This window comes from Vicugna pacos, chromosome 14 (assembly GCF_048564905.1).
Source record: "Vicugna pacos chromosome 14, VicPac4, whole genome shotgun sequence".
NCBI classification, from domain to species: Eukaryota; Metazoa; Chordata; class Mammalia; order Artiodactyla; family Camelidae; genus Vicugna; species Vicugna pacos.
The window spans coordinates 63441447-63463896 of record NC_133000.1 but is presented as its reverse complement, the minus strand read 5'-3'; the positions used below and the strand labels follow the sequence as shown (position 1 = coordinate 63463896).

Genomic DNA, 22450 nt, shown 5'->3' with positions numbered 1-22450 from the left:
GAGGAAAACGCCTGGCTTCTTATTTGACATCACAGTGAAACACATGGGGCGTATACTTACTTCTAATCTGCTTGACAATAGGTTTTAAGAGATCCAGCCACACCTACAAAGGGAAAAAAGGACAGAATGAGACAAATTCTCAATGAAAGGGTGCAGGTATTTGGAGACTTTACTAGGAGCTGTTTAAAATCAAAGTATTTTTGAGTATTTAAGGTTGTTTCTTTCTTTCTCCAGAATGCTGTAACTTACATTGTCTCCCACGCTTACAGAACAGATCTGAATTTGCTAATATTATCCCAGAGCTTGAAAATAAAAATCTCTCTTAGACTTAAAGAGTTCAGAGAGCTCATTAAGAATTTTTCTATTTTCATTTATACAATGATCACAGCTTTCTGCAAATACTAATGAGCAACTGCATGTCTGGCTATCAACGGACTAAAATATAGATGCTCCTTGATGAAACAAAACACATGTCTGTAGATGTATGTACAGAACAGCACATCTTTGAGGGGCACAGAAAGAGAGCGAGTATTTATAGAATACCCCCCTGAATCAGGCACCATCCATAAGCTATTTGTCTCTTAAAACAAGGCCAGAAGGATTCCTGTTACCCAGGAGAGAAATCTGAGACTTACAAAGGCCCAGTAATTCGTCCCAGGCCCTCGGCTGGAGTGCGGCAGAGCTAGGACTGAAATCAGGTCTGTCCAATTTCAAAGTCCAGATGCTTAAACGGATATTCTCCTTAGCATGCAGTTTGAGTGGCAAAATTTTCAAGAGAGAGAGAGAGAGAGAGAGAAGCCAGTTACCCTTATTAATAAAGTGTTAAGTTAACCCTTGAACTTGTGACCACGTGAAAGGGATCCACTGAAGCTCATATTTGCATCTATGATAAAAATACAGTTAATGGGCTTAATGGAAAGAGTTTCATAAATAAATATGAAAAAGAGAAACGCTCCTGAAGAAAGCTATGCCAAGAATAACAGGTAACTGACAGAAGAAAAAATGTTCACGGCTAACGAGAAAATGCCCAAGTTCATGAGTAATCTGCACAAGTGCAAGTTTAATCAAATGCCATTTCCACCCATTAAATACGCATCTAGATATGCCTGCCTGCAGTGCATGTTTGTATTTTATAAACCCGAGGTTTGGTGAGGGTGCAAGGAAATGGGCACCATCTTACTCTACTGGTGGATGTATGAATTGCTACAACATTTCTGAAAAATAATTAGTGAATAATTATCTAAAGCCTAAAAATACTTATACACAAATCTTGCATCCGGGAACTTGACTTTGGTAAATTATGCATTTATGTAATCAAGATTTATACAATTATCTTAACTCTAATTGCAGCATTTTTTATAATAGTGAAAAACTTACCATAGCCTAAATTAAAAATAAACAATTAAATGGAATAGTAGTATCTACATGACACGTTACCATGCAGACGGGTGATCTCTTTTCTTCAGCCTTTCTACATTATCCAAATTATCTTAAACGATCGCTCAGAATTCTCATAATGAGAAAAGTAAAAATTTTAAGTATCATCTTATTCAGGTTAATCTTCCCCATTACTTTCTCAAATAAATACGATTTTATAATGAAATTCTCATTTTTGTATTTCCCATCCTCTCCCACATTCTTATATGGAAAAAAAAAAAAGCATGAGTTGACTTAGGACCATCTCCATTGTCTTATGCATAAGCCTCGACCTTAAAATGAGAGTAATCCTCCAAAACAACAATCGTTATTTGCGAGACACATTATTTTCCTCCCAAGAATCTTAAAAGATGGCAAAAACATCTCCATTTGATAGATAAGAAAACTGAGATGCAGACCACTGGAACTGAAACCCCTTTACTCATTCAACAACACATCACTGTGTCCCCCTGCTGGGCTCTGGGACACTATGATGGGAGACCAACCACAGTCCCTACTTCATGGAGCTTACGGTCTAGTGAGAAAGACAAGAACCAAAACTCTCCTAACAAAAGAGGTACCTGAGACAAAGGAAACAAAGGTGAGTCCCAGAGGACTGTGAGTGTCAGGACAGAGAGGTTTGACCTAGTTTCGGGTGGGGAGAAGGCAGAAGGAAGTCTTCCCTGAATGTGACATTGTGCTGAGATCCAAAGGGGAAGACAGGTGAGGAGAACATATAAAGACAAGCAGTAAAAACACCTGTCCAGGTGACTTAAAGTGATGGGAGACCAACATGACCGCATAACAAGGTTGGCGGGTCTGGAAGGGGCCAGATCCCACCAAGGCCATGTTAAGATGCTTTCTCATTCTCCCTAGAGCACTGAGAAGGATTTTAAATATGGGGCTGATATGATCACATCTGCACGTTTAAAAGATCAGTCTGGCAGTGTGAGACCAGCTAGAGGAGGTCAGACTAGGTGCAGGTTACTGACTATAATCGTCCAGGCAAAAGAAGAATGGTATTCTGGGCCAGGAGGGCAGAAGCAGAATTGGGAAAAAGTAGGTGGACTCAAGAAAAATTTAAGAGGTAAAATACACTGGGATTTACTGAAGGGCTAGAAATGCTGGCCGAGAGAGGAGACAATGACCAGAATGACACTGAGGTTTCTGCTGCAGGCATCTGGATGGATGCTGGTCCCACTGAGACAGGGAGCACTGGAAGAGGGCCAGGATGGAGGGTTCCAGATGCTTTCATTGTATGAGGTGCCCTTGGATTTCGTGAGGAAGAGACAGGCTGGAAATGGTGGGACACACTCATCCAAAACTCCGACTCCACGGAGGACAGGCCAGCCTGGGAGAGTCCCGGGGGGGGGAAGCATCAGCACTGATGACACATCGACCACCGGACAGGAGGACGGAACAGAAGAAAGAGTTGTGTCGTGGAAGCCATGGGATGGCTGTGTTTCCAGAAGGAAGAACATCAAAAAGACTGAGGCAGGTGGAGAAGGTCTGACACAGTTGTGTCTGCATGTCAGAGCGAATTAACCAGAGAATTCTAGAGGGCTCCCAATGGCTGCCCAGTGCCCGCTCACGAGCCTGCCACCCTGTGCTCTTTTGGCCTCCAGGGCTGCTTCAGGGGAGCCATCTCTGAGATCTTTCGCCATGGCCAGCCCTGCCACAGAGCCCACCTAAACGGCTGCGGGCCATGCGGGACAGAACAGCTCTGCTCTGTCAGTGTAGCTGCCAATTTCAGGCATTGTTTTAAAACATCTCTCTTCTGGTTTTGGCATTTCTGTGGAAAGCATCAAATACAAGCACCAATTTGAGCCAAATGAGCATATGGCTTTCGAACATGGAGGCCTGGGAACATCAGACTGGCCTGAATTAGCCCGTTGGGTCGAGTTCTACAGCCAGAGCGCTCCAAGGCCTGGGTCACGTCACAGCTAATCCGGCTTGGGTGAGAACGCGGTGCCTGCAAGCACCTCTCCGTTTACTGGTTAGACTGGCATTTGTGGAGCTGAGAGGGAAGGCCTTGCACAGGGAGGACCTAAACCACTAGAAATGGATGAGCTGGAGTGAGCGGGAAGGAAAATAGGGTTGCTGCTTGGCTAGAGTGAAAGCATTCAAGTTGGATTTATAGGGAGGGTTACAGGGGAGCATTTGAACTGGACCAGGTCATCCTAGACAAATCACTGGCTCATTCGACCTAAGCAGAACAGAAACAAGTTCCAGATGAGTTAAAAAGGCAACAAACGCCCCATAATCTTTCTTTTCCTGCCAGTGGGTCTCTAGAGGATCAGACTTGTAATCATCCATCTCTAACCTCACCTCCCCAGCCCCTTCAACCAGCCATACATCCCTGTTCTCACTAAAATCATGCTGCTGGCCTTTAGGGCACAGCTACAGACCCACATACCTGACTGCAGAGGGATTTGCTTAAAATGAATGGGCTTCCAGAAATGCCATTCCTACTCAGGAGGACCCACTGAATCATGGAACGTCCCCTGCTGGGGCCCGAGGGCCTGTAAGTCAGAGTTTGCTCGGGCTGCCGTAACAAAGGACTGTGGACTGAGAGGCCAAAACAGCAGTTTTGGGGGCTGAAGGCATCCCAGGTCTGGTTTCTCCTGCGGCCGCTCTCACTGGCTTGCAGATGCCCGCCTCCTGGCTGTGTCCTCACAAGGCCTTGCTTCTGGGCACACACGCCCAGGTGTCTCCTGAGTTATCTCCCAGTTTCCTCCTCTTAAAATGGTACTGTTCAGACTGGACTAGGGCCCACTCCAACTGCCCCATTTTAACTTAATCACCTCTCTGCAGGCCCCGTCTTCAAGGACAGTCATATTCCGAGGTCCTGAGTGTCACGGCTTTAACATACACGTGTGTGTGTGGGGGGGGGGGGACAATGCAGCCTGTAACATGTATCTTCCACAATTTAGTTTCAACACAGCTGGCCAGCCCCGTCTTCCCCTGCTTGCCTACATATCAGTCAGCCTCCCTATTTTCCTTTGATCCCCTGTGAATGTTACCTTCCCCCCTTTGGAATGTGTTCTCTGCACTGAAATACTGGTCAGTGAGAAGAAATACTTTAATGCCTTGGTATCAAAGGCAAAGCAAGACGAATTGCTGTCCCCAAACTCATTCTGTTATTTCCCTAAACATCTTTTCCCCTATTACTTTGGTGAGTGACACCTCAGACGGATTTTGTAGGCAACTGAAACATCTGAGCTATTTCACAAAGGGTCTTATTAAAAAAGAGTCACTTACAGGACATCAGCAAGGGGGACAGGGAAGAGATGACTTCTTAAGCACCCACTGTGTGCCAGGCATTTAGTAGGTGCTTTATACACTCTCATTTAATATTCACAACAATGTGGTTGCTTCACACATGAAGGAAGCCAAACTCAGAGAGCTTATTTGAGTTGCCCAAGGTCAAACAGCTGAGATTCCACTGCAAGCCCGTCTGACTCCACATATGTGCTTTTTCTGCAACATAAAATGCTGCTCCTCTAAAAAGACTCAACAAAAGTTCATCTCTCCTCTTCTTATTTAAAAATCAAGTGTATACAACAAAAACATTTCATCATCAACTGTAAGACATATAGGAACCAGGTAAAATATGATACAATTGTCCAGTGTCTAGAACTCACTGCAACCAATGAATCTTTCTGCAGACTGGCTCCTACAAGAAATTGAGTTTTTCTTTGTAATATTTTGTATGAATATAATTTTTGACATTAACCTTAATTATGTTATTAATTTTACATATGGCTATATGTTAAGTGTGGTTTTCTTTTAAAAAACCTATTAATTTTTAGAAATTTCTGATTCTGGTCAGACTAGAATAAGAGGAACTAGATTTATCTTTGGACATGAAAAAACCAACAAAAAAAAAAAGAGAGAGAAAGAAAAAGAAGAAAAGCACATGACAGTTCTGAAGATTTGGGTCACCAGTGAGAAACACTGATCCCTGGGAGACAAGAAACTAAAATCATGATCGCTAAGAATGCGCCAGCCTCTGCCTGGAGCAAGTTTCCAGGTGATGGCGCAGGGAGGGAGAACACAGCCAGAACCTGGCAAGCTCCGTGAGTTGAAGAGCTGGGGCTGAGTGTGCAGGGGATCAAGGTAGAGAGAGTTCACAGGAGAGGAGAAGGCATTTAGGAGAGTACAGAGGGTTACCCTTGAGGAAGCAGCAGAGTACTCATCAATGCATGCTTGTAAAGAAAGCACACAAGATGGGGGCAAAAAAAAAAAGAAGGAAGGATGAGAGGTAACAGGCTCACAAAGGGCCAGAAATACTACCTCTTATCGCCAGCCAAACTAGAAGACTTCATGATTCGCAGGCTGAGGGGTCGTCCCTTAGGAGTAGGGAACAATTCACCCCAGATTATACACTACACCAGTCCTAACTAACAAGTCTTAAAAGCCAGATCTGAAAGAACTAAATTGTTTCCAAAATAACTTAAGTGCATCCCCCAAATTCAACAACATTTATAGGAATACAAAACTCCAAAGCATTCAACAAAGTAAAATCCATGATATTTGATACCCAATTAAAAAAAATCATCAGACATACTAAGCAGCAGGAAAATATGACCCATAATTAGACAAAAAAAAAAAGAAAAAAAGAAAATCAAATCTGACCTAGAATTGACACAGATGTTAGAATTAGTAAAAAGGGATACGAAGACAGTGATTATAACTGTTTTCTCTATGTTCAAAAGGTTGCGACATGAAAGATTTTTGAAAGATCGAAACTAAACTTCTGGAGATGAAAACTATGTGGTGTGAGATTGAAAAACACACTGGATGAGACTAGCAACATTAAACATTGCAGAAGAATTACTAATAAACTTGAAGACCTAGAAATAAAAACAATCCAAAATGAAACATGGGAAGGAAAATTACCAAAAAATTAGAAGAGCATCAAAGAACTTTAAGTTCTAAAAAAAAACTTTAGGCAGCCTAATATGCTATAATTGGAGTCCCAAAGGAGAGGAGATGACAGGGGAGGGGAAAGAGTATTAGAAGAAATAATGGCTGTAATTTTTCCAAATTTGATGAAAACTATAAATCTATATAGATCCAAGAATCTCAGCAAACCACAAGCAGAAGAAACATGAAGAAAACTGCATGGAAGCACATCATAAATTGTGATAACAGTGATAAAGAGAAAATCTCAAAAATCAGCCAGAAAAAAACAAAAAGAGAGACATTATATACAAAGGAACAAAGATAAAGGTGACAGTAGATTTCCTGTCAGAAACAATGTAAGTGAGAATGAAATGGTGTAAGATTTAACATACTCTAAACATCTTAGAATTTCACACCTAGCAAAAAACATCTTTCAAAAAGGAAGGCAAAATACTTTTCCAAACATGAAAGCTAGGGAATTCATCACCAGCAGAGCCACATAATAAGAAATGTTAAAGGAAGGCCTCTATCAGCAGGAAGAAAATGATATCAGATGGAAATCTGTGTCTACACAAAGAACTGAGGAACACCAAAATGTCAACTGCGTGGTTAATATACATCTTAAGAATTTTTAAACTACTTAAACCTCTATAGAAGATAACTGGTTATCAACTATACTTCAATAAAAAATATAACTGATAAACAAAAATAATAACAATGTAATGTGGAGTTCATAACATATGGAAAAAAAAACTGTTCAACAGTAGCAAAAAGGTCAAAAAGTGGAAAATGGAAGAATAATACTTAAGTTTTTATACTGCATGTGAAGTGGAATAGTATCGCTTGAAGGCAGGCTGTGATAAATTAAAGATGGGTATTATAAATCCTAAAGCAACAACTAAAGTTACAAATCAAAGAGCTATAACTAATAAACCAAACAAGGAAAGTAAAATGGAATCATCAAAGGATTCAATTAATCAAAAGGCAGACAGGAAAAAGTAAGGCGGCTATAGGATAAACAGACAACAAACAGCAAGATGACTGATTTTAATGATATCAACAATCACACTAAATGCAAACGGTCTAAACACTCCCAATTAAAAAGCAAAGATTTTGTCAGATTTGATAAAAAGGCAAGACCCAACTCTGCTGACTACAAGAAACACACTGAAAATGTAAAGACACACATAAATTAAAAGGAAAAGAATAGAAATATGAGTATCATGCTAACATTAATAATTTTAAGAAACTAAAATGGTTACATTAGTATCGAAGTAGAATTCAAATAAAGAATATCACGGGGATAAAGAAGGTAATTTCTTAATGACAAATGAGTCAATTAATTAAAAGTATATACAAATTTTAACTTTTTATACACTTAAGAACAGAACTTCAAAATACATGAAGCAAAAACTTATCAAACTGCAAGGAGAAATAGACAAATCCACAGTTCTAGTTGGAGATTCTAGTACCTCTCACTCAATGACTAATAGAACATGTAGTCACAAATTCAGTAAGGATGGAGATGATCTAACTGACGCAGAATGAATACTCAACCCCACTCACCAGAATGTGCATTCTTTTCAAGTGCACATAAAACATTTACCAAAATAAACCATATTCTGAGCCGTAAAAGAAATATAGTAAGTTACTTTAAAGTCTTCATGTCATACAAACTCTATTCTCCAAACACCATGGAATTAAATTAAAAGTCAGTAGCAGAAAGAACTGTGGAAAATCCTTGTCAATTTGGAAATGAAATAACATATTTCTAAAAAACATGTGTCAAAGGAGAAACCAAAGGGAAGTTCGAAAATATTTTAAACTGAAATGAAAATGAAAACACAATACATCAAAATTTGTGGAATGCTACTTAAAAAAACCCTCTTAATTTAAAAATAATCTATTGGTATATAATTCATCTATATGCACACTAGAGAATTAGGTAATTCAGATAAGCAAAAATTTAAAAGTTGTCGACCACCACCAAGAGATACTGGCTAACACCTTAGTGATGCTGTTCTCAGAGTTGATCTTATATCACAATCACCCTAAGGGCTTGTTAAAAACACCCACGATGCGGGGCCCTGCTCCAGGGTTCCTCGTCTGGGTGAGGACCTGAGAATCTGCCTTGCTCAGGTGATGCTAATGCTGCTTGCTGGCCTAGGGACTGTGCCTTAAGACCTGCTGCCTTCGTGTATATCCTTCCACATTTTTTTCTATGAATGATGTGTGTGTGTATAAACGTACACACACTTTTAAAAACCCGAATAAGATCATACTGTTTATAATCTGATTTTTTTCATCAATGATTTCCATCTTTCCATTCTGTAAGTTTTTTTCACCAAATACAGAGGCTATATTCAAATTCCTTCATGTGAATAGAGAATGTCCTTACTGTGATTGGCCAAAACTAATCTCCAATCCAGGACCATGCTTCATATCTGATTATGTCCATTAAGTCTCTCTTAATCTAATCTGGTCCCCAGCATTACAACCCCTTTAAAAACAAAACAAAAGAAAACAAAACAAAAAACAGTAACCACTGAAGGAATGCATGAATAAAATCTGAACTGAAATTCTGAGGATATGTTTTTATTTATTTACGAGGAAAGCTTTCAATAAAAAGGAATTAAAGACAGATCTATAAACCAAAGTATGAAATGAAATGGATAAAGAAAGCTATCTTTATGCATTAGGGTATTCAATTCATTAGGCAGTATTTGATATCTCAGATATACGTAAAGGAAAGTTTTGAAATAAAACCAAGACTTAATATTATAATATAACACTTGGGGCTTCAAGGGGCCTTTGCCCAGAGGGAAATTTTAACCTTTGGGAACCTTTACTTTTTAAGAAGGGCTCAGCAGTAGACCTCAGGCATGGTGATTGTAACACAGCAACTACTTGGTTTCAACTAATTTAAAATCATTTGTTTAATTTGCATTAGTTAAAAAAATTCAGTTCAAAGGATTTCACTTGGGTATTCTGGTTACTTAATTGGATTTTCCCTCTTTAATCTATAGTTTGCTTCTTCTGTTTTAATTTTCTTTTTTTCTCCCTTTAAAACTGTCTAATTTAAAATAACAGATGCTTAAAACTACTGAAAATGTATGTATAGCTTAGTGAACTACTAAATGGCAAATACCCTTGTAGCCATCAACGAAGACAAGCAGAACTGTCAGACCCCTCATTCTAAAAACAATCCCTTCCCTCTAAGAGTAACCACTATCTAGATTTTTATAGTAACCATGCACATTCCTTGATGTTTTATTTACCCAAATGGTGCATCTTTATACACTAGTGTTTAGTCTTCTGTAGTTTCAAAAATGTTATGTCCTTCAAGTATCTTTTCACCTATAGCTTCTTCCTGCATCCCTCTTTTTTCCTTATAGTTTATCTGTTGAGCTGCAGAATTTCCCAGAACCTGGATTTTGCAGACTGCACACATGTGGTGCCATTCAATATGTTCCTCTATCCTTTATATTTAGTGCAATTTGGCAGCTGGATCCAACTGGTCTCTTCGGCAGGGCCATACATGGTGTTGTCAGGAAGAACACATTTAAGTCATATATTTATTTTTAATATTATGACTGTGATACCTTTCTGTAACTCATTTTTATGAGAAAATTATTTCCTAACCTTCTGAGAATAAGGTACAGTTTACAGTAGCTTTCCTAACCTCCCAAAGCTTCCCCTTCTATTGTTTTCGGGCAGCCTTAAAAAATATGGTGGCTTGAGGCAATCCCACTTCAGGACATATATCCAGAGAAAATTCTAATTTGAAAAGACACATGCACCCCAGTGTTCACAGCAGCACTATTTACAATACCCAAGACATGGAAGCAACCTAATGTCCACTGATAGATGACTGGATAAAGAAGATGTGGTGTACACACACACACACAATGGAATATTACTCAGCCATAAGAAAGAATGCAATAATGCCATCTGTAGCAACATGGATGGACCTAGAGATTATCATATTGAGTGAAATTAGATAGAGAAAGACAAATATTATATAACATCACTTATATGTGGAATCTAAAAAAATGATACAAATTCTATTTACAAATCAAAAACAGACTCACAGATATAGAAAACAAACTATGGTTATCAAAGGTGAAAGAGCACGGGGAGATAAATTAGGAGTTGGAGATTAACAGACACATATTACTATATATAAAATAGATAAACAAGGGCCTACTGTATAGCACAGGAACTACATTCAGTTTCTTTCAGTAACATATAATAGAAAAGAATCTGAAAAGAAAAAAATATATGTATGTATATGTATCACTGAATCACTTTGCTGTACACCTGAAACTAACACTGTAAATCAACTATACTTCAATAAACTTTTTTTAAAATATGGTGGCTTGCTTTCTGACATCTCTTGGCTCTATTTCCCTCCTCTTTTCTATTATTCCTCTCTACTGCCCTTACGTGGCTCAATTTCAGTCCTACTCTCCACAATTTCTCCTAAGTGGTGATATGTCCTGAAAGGTCTGTTACTAGAGCTGAACTGTCCCAGCCCCTTCAGGCCTCACAGTTTCCACTGATCTTCTCAAACTGTCCCCCTGTGATTTCCAGTGGCTCTTTGGGAGCTCTCTTCTTGGTCCACACAGATGCCCTGCTGCTGTCCCCTACTTCCTCCTGTATGACCTCGACAGCAGGCAGACTTTATGTTTGGCTGATGTTTTGTTTGCAATTGCTTGTACTTTGGGATCTAGGGCTTACACTCTGGCACCTAGTTTTGCTACAAATGTTGTCTGTGGGTTTTTGATTTTGCTAAGTAGGTATTTTTAGGTGGGATCTTGGATTTGGGAAGGTCCAAAAACTATGATTCCACTTCCATCTTCTCAAGACTATCCATTTTTAAACCTATTTCCATGTATTTTCTTAAACCCAATTAGGCTTCATTATTCAGAGACGGTGGGGCCAACAGGTTGGGAGATGACTGCCACTGAGAAGATAGTTTGTTACCCATGGTTCCCCAGGGGAGGACATGCCGCACCACACAGGGCCACGTGGGGAAGCACCAGGGTTGGTCAGGAGGCAGAAAGGGCGAGAAGAAAGCACAGGCAGGAGCCTTGACTGTACCTGCCGGGGAAAGACAAGGTAAGTCAGGGTAAGCAGCTTACGATGGGCTAAACTTGATTCATCTAAGCAGGCCATGGGGTGTAGAGCTGTCTCCAGGTGTCTGCTATCTGGCCCTGGGATGATGACGGCAGAGGAATTTTGTCTCCTGTCTGTAAGCCAGACAGAAGTGGTGACTCAGGGTATGGGCTCTACATTGGTTTGGTTGCATATGGGAGGTGTGCTGGCAGGGGAACCGTTTGCTATCTCTAAGAACTTGCTAGAACCAGGGCAGTCTCTCCTCCACAAGCAAGGCTCCCGATGCCAGATCATCAAGAACAGATAAAATAAGAAAATTTGGGAGGGAAAGATCAGCAGCTACAGGGGCTCGAAGAGAAGGCTCAGCACAGGGATAGAGGGGATCTTCAGGGCAGTGAAACTGTTCTCTGTGAAATTCCACCGCTGTGCTTCTTCCAGTGATCTGCCCTTCCCCTGACTCTTGGCCGGAGGAAAGCACTGCTTCTCCTGGCACCTGCCCTGCCAACATGGCCATTGTTGGATCAAACTGTGGGGCTGCTCCATCATCCCACCTCTGCTGGCCCCCAAACTTTCCTCTGTCCTTGGGTCTGCAGTACACCTCATCCTTCACACCTGGCATGTTCCACAAAGAGCCCCTCCTGGTCTCGGATGTCCACAGGCCCCCAGGGAGAAGCAAGGTCAGGAGGCTGAAACTAAGCAGATGAAGGAGGCCCATCAGACCCCAGAGGGGCTTGGAAAACACCAGTGAGGGGTGTCTGTCATCCCAAGCAGCAGTGCCTTGTGTGACCTCATGCCCTAGAAAGCATGCATGTGGCTATGGGCTAAATCGTGTCCCTCAGATTCCTATGTTGAAGCCCTAACCCACGATGTGACTGTATCTAGAGGCAGAGTCTTTAGAAGGTAATTAAGGTTTAAAGAGTTCATACAGGTGGGCCCTGATGTAATAGGGCTGTAGTCTTATAAGAAAATGAAGTGATCTCTCTCTGTCTCTCTGTCTCTGTCTCTCTGTCTCTCACTCTCTGCGGTTTGAGGACACAGTGAGAACGTGGCTGTCTACAAGCCAGAAAGAGTCCTCACCAGAGTTTGATCATGTTGATACCCTGATCATGGACTCCAATACTGAGAGAAATCAATGTCTGTTTTTATGGCAATCTGAGCTAAGACACCTGCCAATGGCAAAACACTTTTCCTGGCATAAAGATTACAAAATGAATGAAAAGGTGCTCATCTTCTTCCTGAGCTTCACCAGTATTTATTTATACAAAACCAGGATTGTGTCTCAGGTCACTGAACACTGCAGCTTCCATAGAAGACTGGTGGGAGGCCTCACGGGTTTCTGAGCTAGGATGCGAGAACAAAACACAACAGGTATCTGAGCAACTGCTGTGCCAGGAATCCTGCTGGGCTCATTCTTGAAAAGTATCTGAATTAGTCCCCATGATCACCTTGTAAAATAGTCGTTTATTAATCCCATTTTTCAGGTAAAGTACAAAATCAAAGGCGTTCAGAAACTACCCAGCTGCTAAATGACAAGGCAAATGTTTAAACAGAGATTTACAGGCCAGAACATAGCTTTTCCCACTCTCCGCAACAGACCTATGATATAAATCTTATGTCTACACCTGTCTCTGCTGCGGGCCAGATCTGTGCAGCTCTTTGAGATGGGGCGATGTGAGGACGGCAGCTGAGGGAAGCAGAGAGCACCTGCACTGGCTGAGACAGGTCTGCGTGGGAGTCCTGGTCATATGCCTGGTCAGACAGTTCATCTGAATTTGCTCACTGTAAAACGTGGGTGATAAAATACCTACCTCGGAGAAATATTATAAAGTGAAGATTGGTGAACTGAGGTCCACGAGCCAAATCCAGCTGATGGCCTGTCTTGGTGTAGCCCCAAAGCAAAAACTGGCTTTTATACTTTTAAATGGTCCAAAAAAAAAAATCAATAGCAGCAGTATACTTCATGAAACAAGAAAACTCTGAAATTCAAATATCCATGTCCATCAGTAAAGTTTTATTGGAACCCAACCACCTCATTCACTGACGCTATCCACGGCCGCTCTGCACTGCAGCATGAGCTGGGCAGCTGCCTTAGAGACGGCGTGGCCTGCCAAGCCTAACACGTTGACTCTGGCTTTTTGTCGACCCCTAATCTGAAGGATGAACCAAGTGCGTCTGAGTTTAGAGCACAGCCCCCAGCACACAGCAGAGGCTGAAGCACAGTGAGCTCTCTGAGTCCACCCCAGAGGCAACTGAATGTCCCCTGGCCTTTTACCAGCTACCTGTCAGCTGGCATAGGAAGCACAGGGTCTTGGCTCCTAAGCTCAGTAGCGTCTCTGCCGTGGGAAGCCAAATCAATGAGGGAAGAAAAGCTGATTCAAAGACTTCTCTGCTCCTGTGGGGCCATTCCACGGGGCAACCGCCTGCACTCAAGAGCCAGCTTGCACGCAAACACAGCCATCAACTCTATTAACTGACAAGCCCTGGGGCAAGTCTAACTGGGGGTAGGGCACAACTGATTGCTTACTAATTATCACTAGTTTATTTCCAATCTTGAGAAACACATCTTAGACCATGGAAATCACTTGATTTCCCCTTAAGCTTTCTGAAACCCTTACTCTGAAGAATGCTCTGACGTGGGCTAGTTACATGCTAGAAATGAGAAGGGGGCAGAAGGCTGAGCTGCAACTCAGTTTGTCTGAACGTCCCACCTAGGGACACAGGTCCATGACCTTGCATGCTGGGGACCTTGGGGGAACAATTCGTTTCCCATTTATCACGTACAGAAAAATGGGTAAAACCAGTTGTGACAGCCCATGCCTGGGCATTGTGAGACCAACCCAGCTTCATAGTAGTTTGTCAGATATGTGAGCAGCCCCGCAAAGGAAGCCTGGCAAAGGTAATAATCTCACGACAACACACCCATGCTCCTTGCAGCATTATTCACAACCGAGGGGGAAGCAACCTAAATGGCCAGCATCAGATGATGACATAAGTCAGCAAAATGCAGTACACCCACACAATGGAATATCCATCAGCCTCAGAAGGGAAGGAGATTCTGACACGCACTGCAACACGGATGGAGCACAGGATGGACTTTGAGGACATTACACTAAGTGAAATAAGCCAGACTCAAAACAACAAATTCTGTAAGTCCACTTATATGCGGTATCTAAAGTGGCCACATTCATAGGAACAGAAAGTACAATGGTGGTTGCAGGGGCTGGAGGGAGGAGGAAAGGGAGCTGACAGGTACGGAGTTTCAGTTTCACATGATGAAAAGTTCTAGAGGCATACCAGCGATGTGAAGGTAGTTAACACTCAGGTACTGTACGCTTACTTAAAAATGGTTAAGGCAGTAAGGTTCATGTTATCTGTTTCTGATCACAATAAAAAAAATAGTGATGATGAAAATGATGATGATGATAGCTTCTATAACTAATACTTTCTGAACACCACATATACAGGACCCAGACACTGGGCTACATGCCGACAGATATTACCATGTTTGATCCTTTCAAAAACCCACCTCCTGGGAAACCAGCTACTGTTTACTACTCTCACTGTGAGTGGCTCTCCCTCCGTCCATGAGATCAAGACTTGTCCTTGGCTCTTTCAAAACAGAGTCCATCAGCCGTCAGCCAGCCTCTGGGTGCTTCTGGGTCATTATTTCTGCTCCTGTGTTATTATTTCACTGTATTGTTGAGGAACACTTTTATTGGAAATTGTGTATATACACACAACATGCTGTAAATGCACATGTTGTAAGTGTACAGCTCACTGCTTTTTCTTTAAAATAAATTTATTTTATTATTATTATTTTTAGGAGGAAATAATCAGGTTTATTTATTTCCTTATTTAATATGGCACTACTGGGGACTGAACCCAGGACCTCGTGCATGCTAAGCATGCACTCTACCTCTGAGCTGTACCCTTCCCACTGGCTCACTACACCCACGGAACTGATTACACCCACGGAAACAGCACTGAGATCAAGAAACAGAACATGGCCAGGACCCCAGAAGCCCTCCTGTACCCAAACCAGTCACTTACACCACCCCATCTAACATCACAGATCCATTTTGTCACAACAACCTATTTTTTTAATTATGTGAAATCAGCTTTCATCATGTAAAATTATGTGAATTTTGCTTTTAAAAAAATTATGTGAAATTGTGATTTTCAATTGACACAGAGCAAACTAGAGATACAGTCAGAGCAGAATGGTGACTGAGAGCATGTGGGCTTGTATTTAGACAGACCTGAACTTGAATTCCGGCTCAGTCGTGGCCTAGCTGCGTGCCTTTGTGGAAAATGACTTACCTTCTTTAAGCCCTATCTTTCTTATTAGAGAAAGGAGATATAATGGGCTGGGATAAATGAGCAGGAATAAATGAAATACTGCACATCAACCTATTTCTGGTGACTTGCACAGAGTTAATACTTCCTAGCAGGTATGCTGGCAAACTATAGCTTCCTATTTTATAAATGAAGCTCTACTGGAACAAATCCATGCCCATTCATGTACATCCCAAGGGCAGGTCTAAACAGTCACAGTAGACACCCTCTGGCCTGCAAAGTCTCTTACAGTATTTACTATCTGGCCCTTTACAGAGAAAGCTTGCTGGTCCTGGCTTTATAAAGGATGTGGGCCATGTTTGCCATTGTGTCCACAGGGACTAGAACCACCCGGCGCACAGTAAACACTCGTGTAGGGGCCTTTCTTTGCACTACTGGTAACAATATCTAGTAAAGTCATCACTGGTGGGTTTGCTGAATTTCGCAGTTGAACACATTCCTGAAAAGTATGATAAGGAAATGGTGAAGCCATGAAAATCAAGCCTGATGAAACTTGAAATAAGTCAGCCCTGGAGGAAGGTCAACAGGTATGTAAATCCAGCAGAAGAGAAGCACCTACGGTTAACACAAAGGGCATTGAACTTGAGGCCCGAAGAACATGGTTAGACTTGTAGCCCCGCCATTAGCAACTTGGTTGACCCAGATATAGAACAATTCTCAGAGTCTTAGTACCCTCATCCTGGCTGATTTATGGTTTAGAGAGGCAACTCCAGCTGGACTGGAACAGGACAAGACTGGAGTCAGGAAAGCCACTGGGACCTTGAGTAATGCGGGCAAGGTTGTTAGAAATAATGAAAGAACAAATCTTCAGGTGTTCCGAGAATCATTATTTTAACAGAAAACAAGCTTATGAAACAGTCTTCCACTGAACTTGCTACATCGTATTATAATTATTTGTTTCCTTGTCAACCTTTCTAAGCCTGCACTTCTAATGACTGGAAACTGCAGCTGTTACTTGCTATCTGTCCCTTCATATCCTGTGCCTTCCGCAGTATGAAGTGTGAGGCTGGATACCACGTTGGCACAAAATAATTATTAGATGAATAAATGAATGTGGAATTAGAATACGGCCTGTCTGTGGTCATTTGTCCCATCAGAAAGACGGCTGGGAGTCACGGCAGCTTAGATTAAGTATAAGTATTAGAAAATGGTAGAGTGCTTGGAGGTAGGAGTATGTTGAGAAACACAACCTGTGTCCACTTTTCGGTGCATAACCAGGTGGCTCGCTCACCACCTACCTCCTCTCCTGTCCACGCCCTCCCACAACGCCTTGACCGTGGCTCTCGGATTCTCCTCCTGGTCTCCTGCCTCCCCATCTACACGCCTCCGCTGAGGGTTTTTCCTTCTCTCTCCATCCCTTAAGTGCTGCTGTTCTGCTCTTCCCTTCTTCTTACTCTCTACACTCTCATCTGGTTTCAGAGCTTCAGTTGATATTTGAAATAATCATGTAATTTTTGAATCTGAATTTCAGTTCAGATCTCTTTCCAGTGCTCTAGGAGACCCAGCTACTGGTACTGGCTGCTGGACGTCTCCACTGCAGCGTCCACTGATCCCCCGACCCCTCATGTCTGGGTCAGAATGCCAGCAACTGGCACCCCTGTCTGCTCAGGCGGCAAAGCTGGAAAACTGAGCTCTGGAAGCCACTTTCTCTCACAAGCCCATTCGTTTCATCACATCTCTAACTGCTACCCGCTCCCTTCAGCCATGCCCTCAACTCTGCGTTAGTTCCAGATACACCGTCTCCAGCCCAATACTGTGAGCCTCGAACAGCTCTCACGATTCTAGTCTTACTCTATTCCAATCTGGCCACAGTTCTCTTTCTAAACCATAAATCAGATCGTATCATACTCCCTTTAAAATGCATTAACAGCTTCCCAAACACATTAGCTTGGTGCAGAACTGTGCTGTCCAACACAATGGCCGCTGGCTCCACGTGACCACTGAGCACTTGAAATACAGCCCATCTGAATCCAGATGGCTGTGAGTGTCACATACATATCAGATTCAAAGACTCAGCATGAAAAAAAAAAGTCAAATTTCTCATTCATAGGTTTCGATATTGACTCCATGTTGAAATGATGATTTTGGATGAAACAAATTAAATTTAATTGACTTTTAAATTGATTTTATTGTTTAAAAACTTGATTAACATAACTGCTAAACAATTGAAATTAAGTATGTGGTTCACAATTTATTTCTTCTGGATACCAATGGTACAGAAAGCTCTTTGAGGTACATCTGGCTCCCTGCTTAACTTTTAATGTTTTCTCTCTCATGTTCTTCGGCAGAGCCCTCCTCCCCCCACCTCTCAACTTCAGCCCAATCTGCAGGACCCTGGGTAGCCCACTTGCTTTCTGGTCTTTGTGCATCTGGTGTCCCCTCTCCCAGGAACAACCTATCAAGTCAACTCCTACTGGCTTCACAGGACTCAGTTTTGCAGTATCTGGGAAGGATTTCCCAAAATGTCACTTGCTGCCCTCACTGTCCAATGGTCCCTGACTCCAGTGGAGCACCTGTCACGCGTCCTGAACTGGCCACTGCCTCAGTTTGACGCCCCACCTGGATTCCACATTCTCTCCATCTCATTTCTATTGGGTCCCCAGCGCAGTGGCTAGCAAAAGTTCCAGGCACTCAGTGTGCACTGAATGAAAGGATAAATAGAAATACAGTCAATGAACTTATACCCGCAAATGGTGTCTAATGAGAGGTAGACTCGGATACAGCCTTAAGAAAGTGCCATCAGCCAAAAGGGAAAAAAAGAACGGTAAAGCTTTGCTCTAAAATTTGTGTGCAAATCAGTGAAACCTTTTTAAAGAACAACATGACATACTTAGCACACTTTAACATGGTCGAACTCATGGATGACACAATTCCGTGCCTTTGGATCTGAATCACTAAAAGAAACCCTTGGCCGTGAGTGCAGACACGATGCATGAGCCACATTTACTGAAAAATTATCTGTGATGGCCAACGATTCAGTGCAACCTAAGTACCCCAGCCTCTACAGCAAAGGTTGGACGTTACAGCACATCCACTCAGCGGAAGAGCAGGAAACTGTGAAAAGGAAGAAAGTGGGTTCTATATGCTGCGAAGGAAAGCTCTTCCACCAATCTGCGTTTGTGTGTATATATACTCAAGACTTTTACCAGAAGGATACATGGACACTGGGGATGGTGGTTCCTGGAGGGAGAGGGTGACAGGGAGACAGTCCTTTCGCCATGTTCTCTTTGAACTTGCTAATCATAGGCACACAGTACTTTCAAAAACATTATCAAGGGCCTTCTGGGTACTTCTTCCTGTGTACGTTTCTGTATGGCAAGGAAAGGTCTCAGTGATTCCCCTCTCCCAGGTCGAAGAGAGGGCAAAACAGCAACATCACATCGAAATCACCTACCGTGATCTTTTTGTGGTCGGGAAACTCGAGGCCAAAATAGTCTCCTTCCACAAGGTTGAGGTGGTTGCACACGGCGTCCAGCAGCACTTTCCCGGGGGCTCTTTGCTGGGAACAGAAACAGCAGGAGTTACGCCTCTGAGACAGGCAGCTATGGAAACAAACCGCGGCCCCCACCACAAAAGTCCCTCATTCCTGAGGCTGGAGCAGCAGGCCAGCCACCACCAGCCCCGTGCACACTGCTGGTCCGCCCGTCCTGCTGCTCTCACGCTTACACGCTAATCTCTGCCGTCTTCTCATCTCCCCAGACCCAGGAACTATCCCCCTTTAAAAAAAAATAGACTTCTTCATTTAATTTTATTTCATTTTCAGGTTGACAGAAAATTGAGCAGGAAGTGCATGCAGAGAGTTCCCGTACACCTCTCCCCACGTGTCCCCTGTTACTAACATCCCACAATAATGTGGTGCACTTGCTATAATGGCTGAGCCAACGCTGATACACTATGATCACCTAAAGTCCATTGTGTACATTAGGGTTCACTCTTGTGTTGTTCTATGGGTTTCAACCAATGCATAATATCATATAGACCCCAGAACAGGACCATACGGGGGGGTTTCACCAGCTAAAACTCCCATGCCCCCCATTTCACCCTCACCTTCCTCCCCCGCAAGCCCCTGGCAACCACTGATCTTTCTACTGTCTCTATGGTTTTGCCTCTTTCAGAATGCCAGAGTTGGGATCATAGTGTGTAGACCTTTCAGACTGGCTTCTTTCACTTAGCGTCCTCCATTCTTGTCATGGCTTGACGGTTCATTCCTTTTTATTGCTGAATAATATGCCACTGTGTGGATGGACCCCAGTTTGCTTGTCCGTTCACCTATGGAAGGACATTTCAGTTGCCCAAGTTTTGGTAATTACTAATAAAGCTGCTAGACATATTTGTGGGCAGTTTTGTGTGGCTCTAAGTTTTCAATTCACCAACCCAGCCCTTTCTGCGGCAGTTGAAAGCCTGGCCATGTTCCTCTTGTCCCCTCCACAAATGCAGCAGAACATATAACTTTCTTCTCTAGACTTTGTACAGACTCATCTAGACCGCATATGCACTCAGGGTAAAGGCCTCCTACCTGCGATGGCTAAACACCAAACCGTTTTGTTGAAATGAATGAATGAATGACTAAAATTACTCATTCCACTGTATGATGTGTAGCTAAGTATCTGTAAGCCTGTCTCCCAGTTCAACTCTGGGCCACTTGTCACCTCCATATTCCTGTTGGCTAGCAAAGCACCTGTCACTCAACCTCTGCTGAAATCAACACTGTATGTGTATTTTCTATATACTGAATCTATAGGGAAAGGGAAGATGATATACAAGAACCCAGTTTTTACTCTGAAGAGCTTAGAATCATATGCTTTTGTTTCTCTTCACTATCTGGTTGATTCCTAATGACTCACTAGCAAAACAGATCCAATTCCACCTCACAGATCAAACACTGCAAGAAAAATGTTTCAAAGACATTGTCGTCTCCAGTTACTGGTTTTCTACTTTCACCTCCCCTCTGGTAAGAGCAGAGCAGTGCAGGAACCAGTCAGTCACCCAGGGGACCAACGAGCAGTAGGAGTCAGGACCTGGCAAGTACCATGATGGGCATGTCCACGAGGCTGCCCAACAGTGCGATCTGAGGGACCTCAAAGATGCTTCCATGTCCAACAATAAAGCTTTTTAAAAAAAAAACAAAACAGACACCACTTTATGCTCCCATGTTCCTCCTTATTGAAATCCAGAAGATATTCACAGCTGTCTAAGGGCAGGAAGTGTTCTCCATGGATAATCCCAAACTCATCAGGCTCTAGACTTTGAATGTCTGGTCCAGGGGTAACCAGGAGAGTCATGTCACTTGCACTGGTGGCAGAAGTAATGTGTGAAAACCCCATTCATGTCTGTCAAACATACACACCCAACACCCGCACGCACACACCTGCATTTACCCAGTGGACTTACTAGCTGCCTGCATTACTGGTCACCAAATTACTTCTCACCTCTTTGGCACACAGCAAGGTGCCCTAGGTCATACTGAGAGCACTTGGGAATTCACCAGCCCAGCTCACGGGGGCCTTGGGTTCAAGTTCTCACACCTACCTCCAAAGAGCCACTTGTATGAGGCCCTCCTCCCTGTCCAGTAAAGTTGGCAAACACTAATCAGACCATGATAAAAACAGGCCAGGGGCTAAGAATTTGTGGGAAAATTCCTCTATCATAAGATCTGAGGAGAAGACCACATTCCAGTTTCACCATCTTTCTCACAATTCTGGATGTTTCCTATTTGTTACAAAATGAACCACCAATTATCTGACCAGCTGGCAAGCACTTGTGTTTCCCAAAGAATTCCCGGAACCAAGTGAATTTGATAACTTCATCGAGATTCACAGAGTCTGGGAAATGACTCTACGGTTCATTGCTGGAAGTCTAAACATGTAAAAAATCAATCTACAATGGCTGGCTTTATGGGAAGATGTTCAGCTAAGCTCTTTGTACAATAATACACTAAGAGGCAGAGGACCTTTACTGAGTCAGCAGAGATTTCTGCGATCACACTGAGCATATGTTGGTAATAAGAAGAGACTGGAAATAGATGCTGGAATCTACCTAATAAATGAGTCTGTCCTCAAGTCTTACAGATTTCCTTAAAATTGATTATTCTGGATAAATCTTTGATGCGAAAGGACTTTTCATGGGACAAAATGTTTTATACAGGGAGAAGTTAGAGTTTGAATGATATTTTAGCTCCTAAAATTCATCTATAAAATAGATGCCTTCAATGCATTATATGAATTCTCCGGTGAGCACTGGCTATATTCTGGGATATAAGGAAAGTCAGCATGTGGTATTACTAGAAGGTTATAAGGGCTGAAACGCCGTCACTACATGATAATTTCATGGGCAGATGGACATAGCACTAACACCCCAATTTACACCAGGCAGCTCCAGCCTAAAGTGCTTCTAGACATCACGATACCAAAGTTCAGGGTCTCTGTTTCCCTTTCCTTTAGGAGTTGGTGTAGAAGTGTCTGGGTTTATTGATGCACCCAGGGCGAAACTGAGCTGCAGAGAAACCATTTCAGAGAAGGGAAGCAGGAAAAGCATTTTATCCTCATTCTTTAAGGAAAATGATCTCCCCTTTCCTTCCAAGGGTGGCTTCACTTAGTCAATCCACAACATCATTTCTTTATATTTGTCTCCAGTGAATTTTTTCAACTTCACA

The 22450-nt window shown here is 42.4% G+C and overlaps 1 protein-coding gene across 8 annotated transcripts in view; it reads right to left on the bottom strand.

Moving 5' to 3' along the window:
- Nucleotides 1-22450, bottom strand: part of FARP1 (FERM, ARH/RhoGEF and pleckstrin domain protein 1) — a 332832-nt gene that overhangs the window by 77005 nt on the left and 233377 nt on the right. For all 8 annotated transcript variants that reach the window (XM_072976475.1, XM_072976476.1, XM_072976477.1 and 5 more), the window contains 2 exons: nucleotides 19193-19297; nucleotides 61-103 (listed from right to left, as the gene is read on the bottom strand). In XM_072976475.1, coding sequence (XP_072832576.1) covers nucleotides 61-103; nucleotides 19193-19297 — 148 coding nt within the window. The remainder of the gene's footprint in view (nucleotides 1-60; nucleotides 104-19192; nucleotides 19298-22450) is intronic.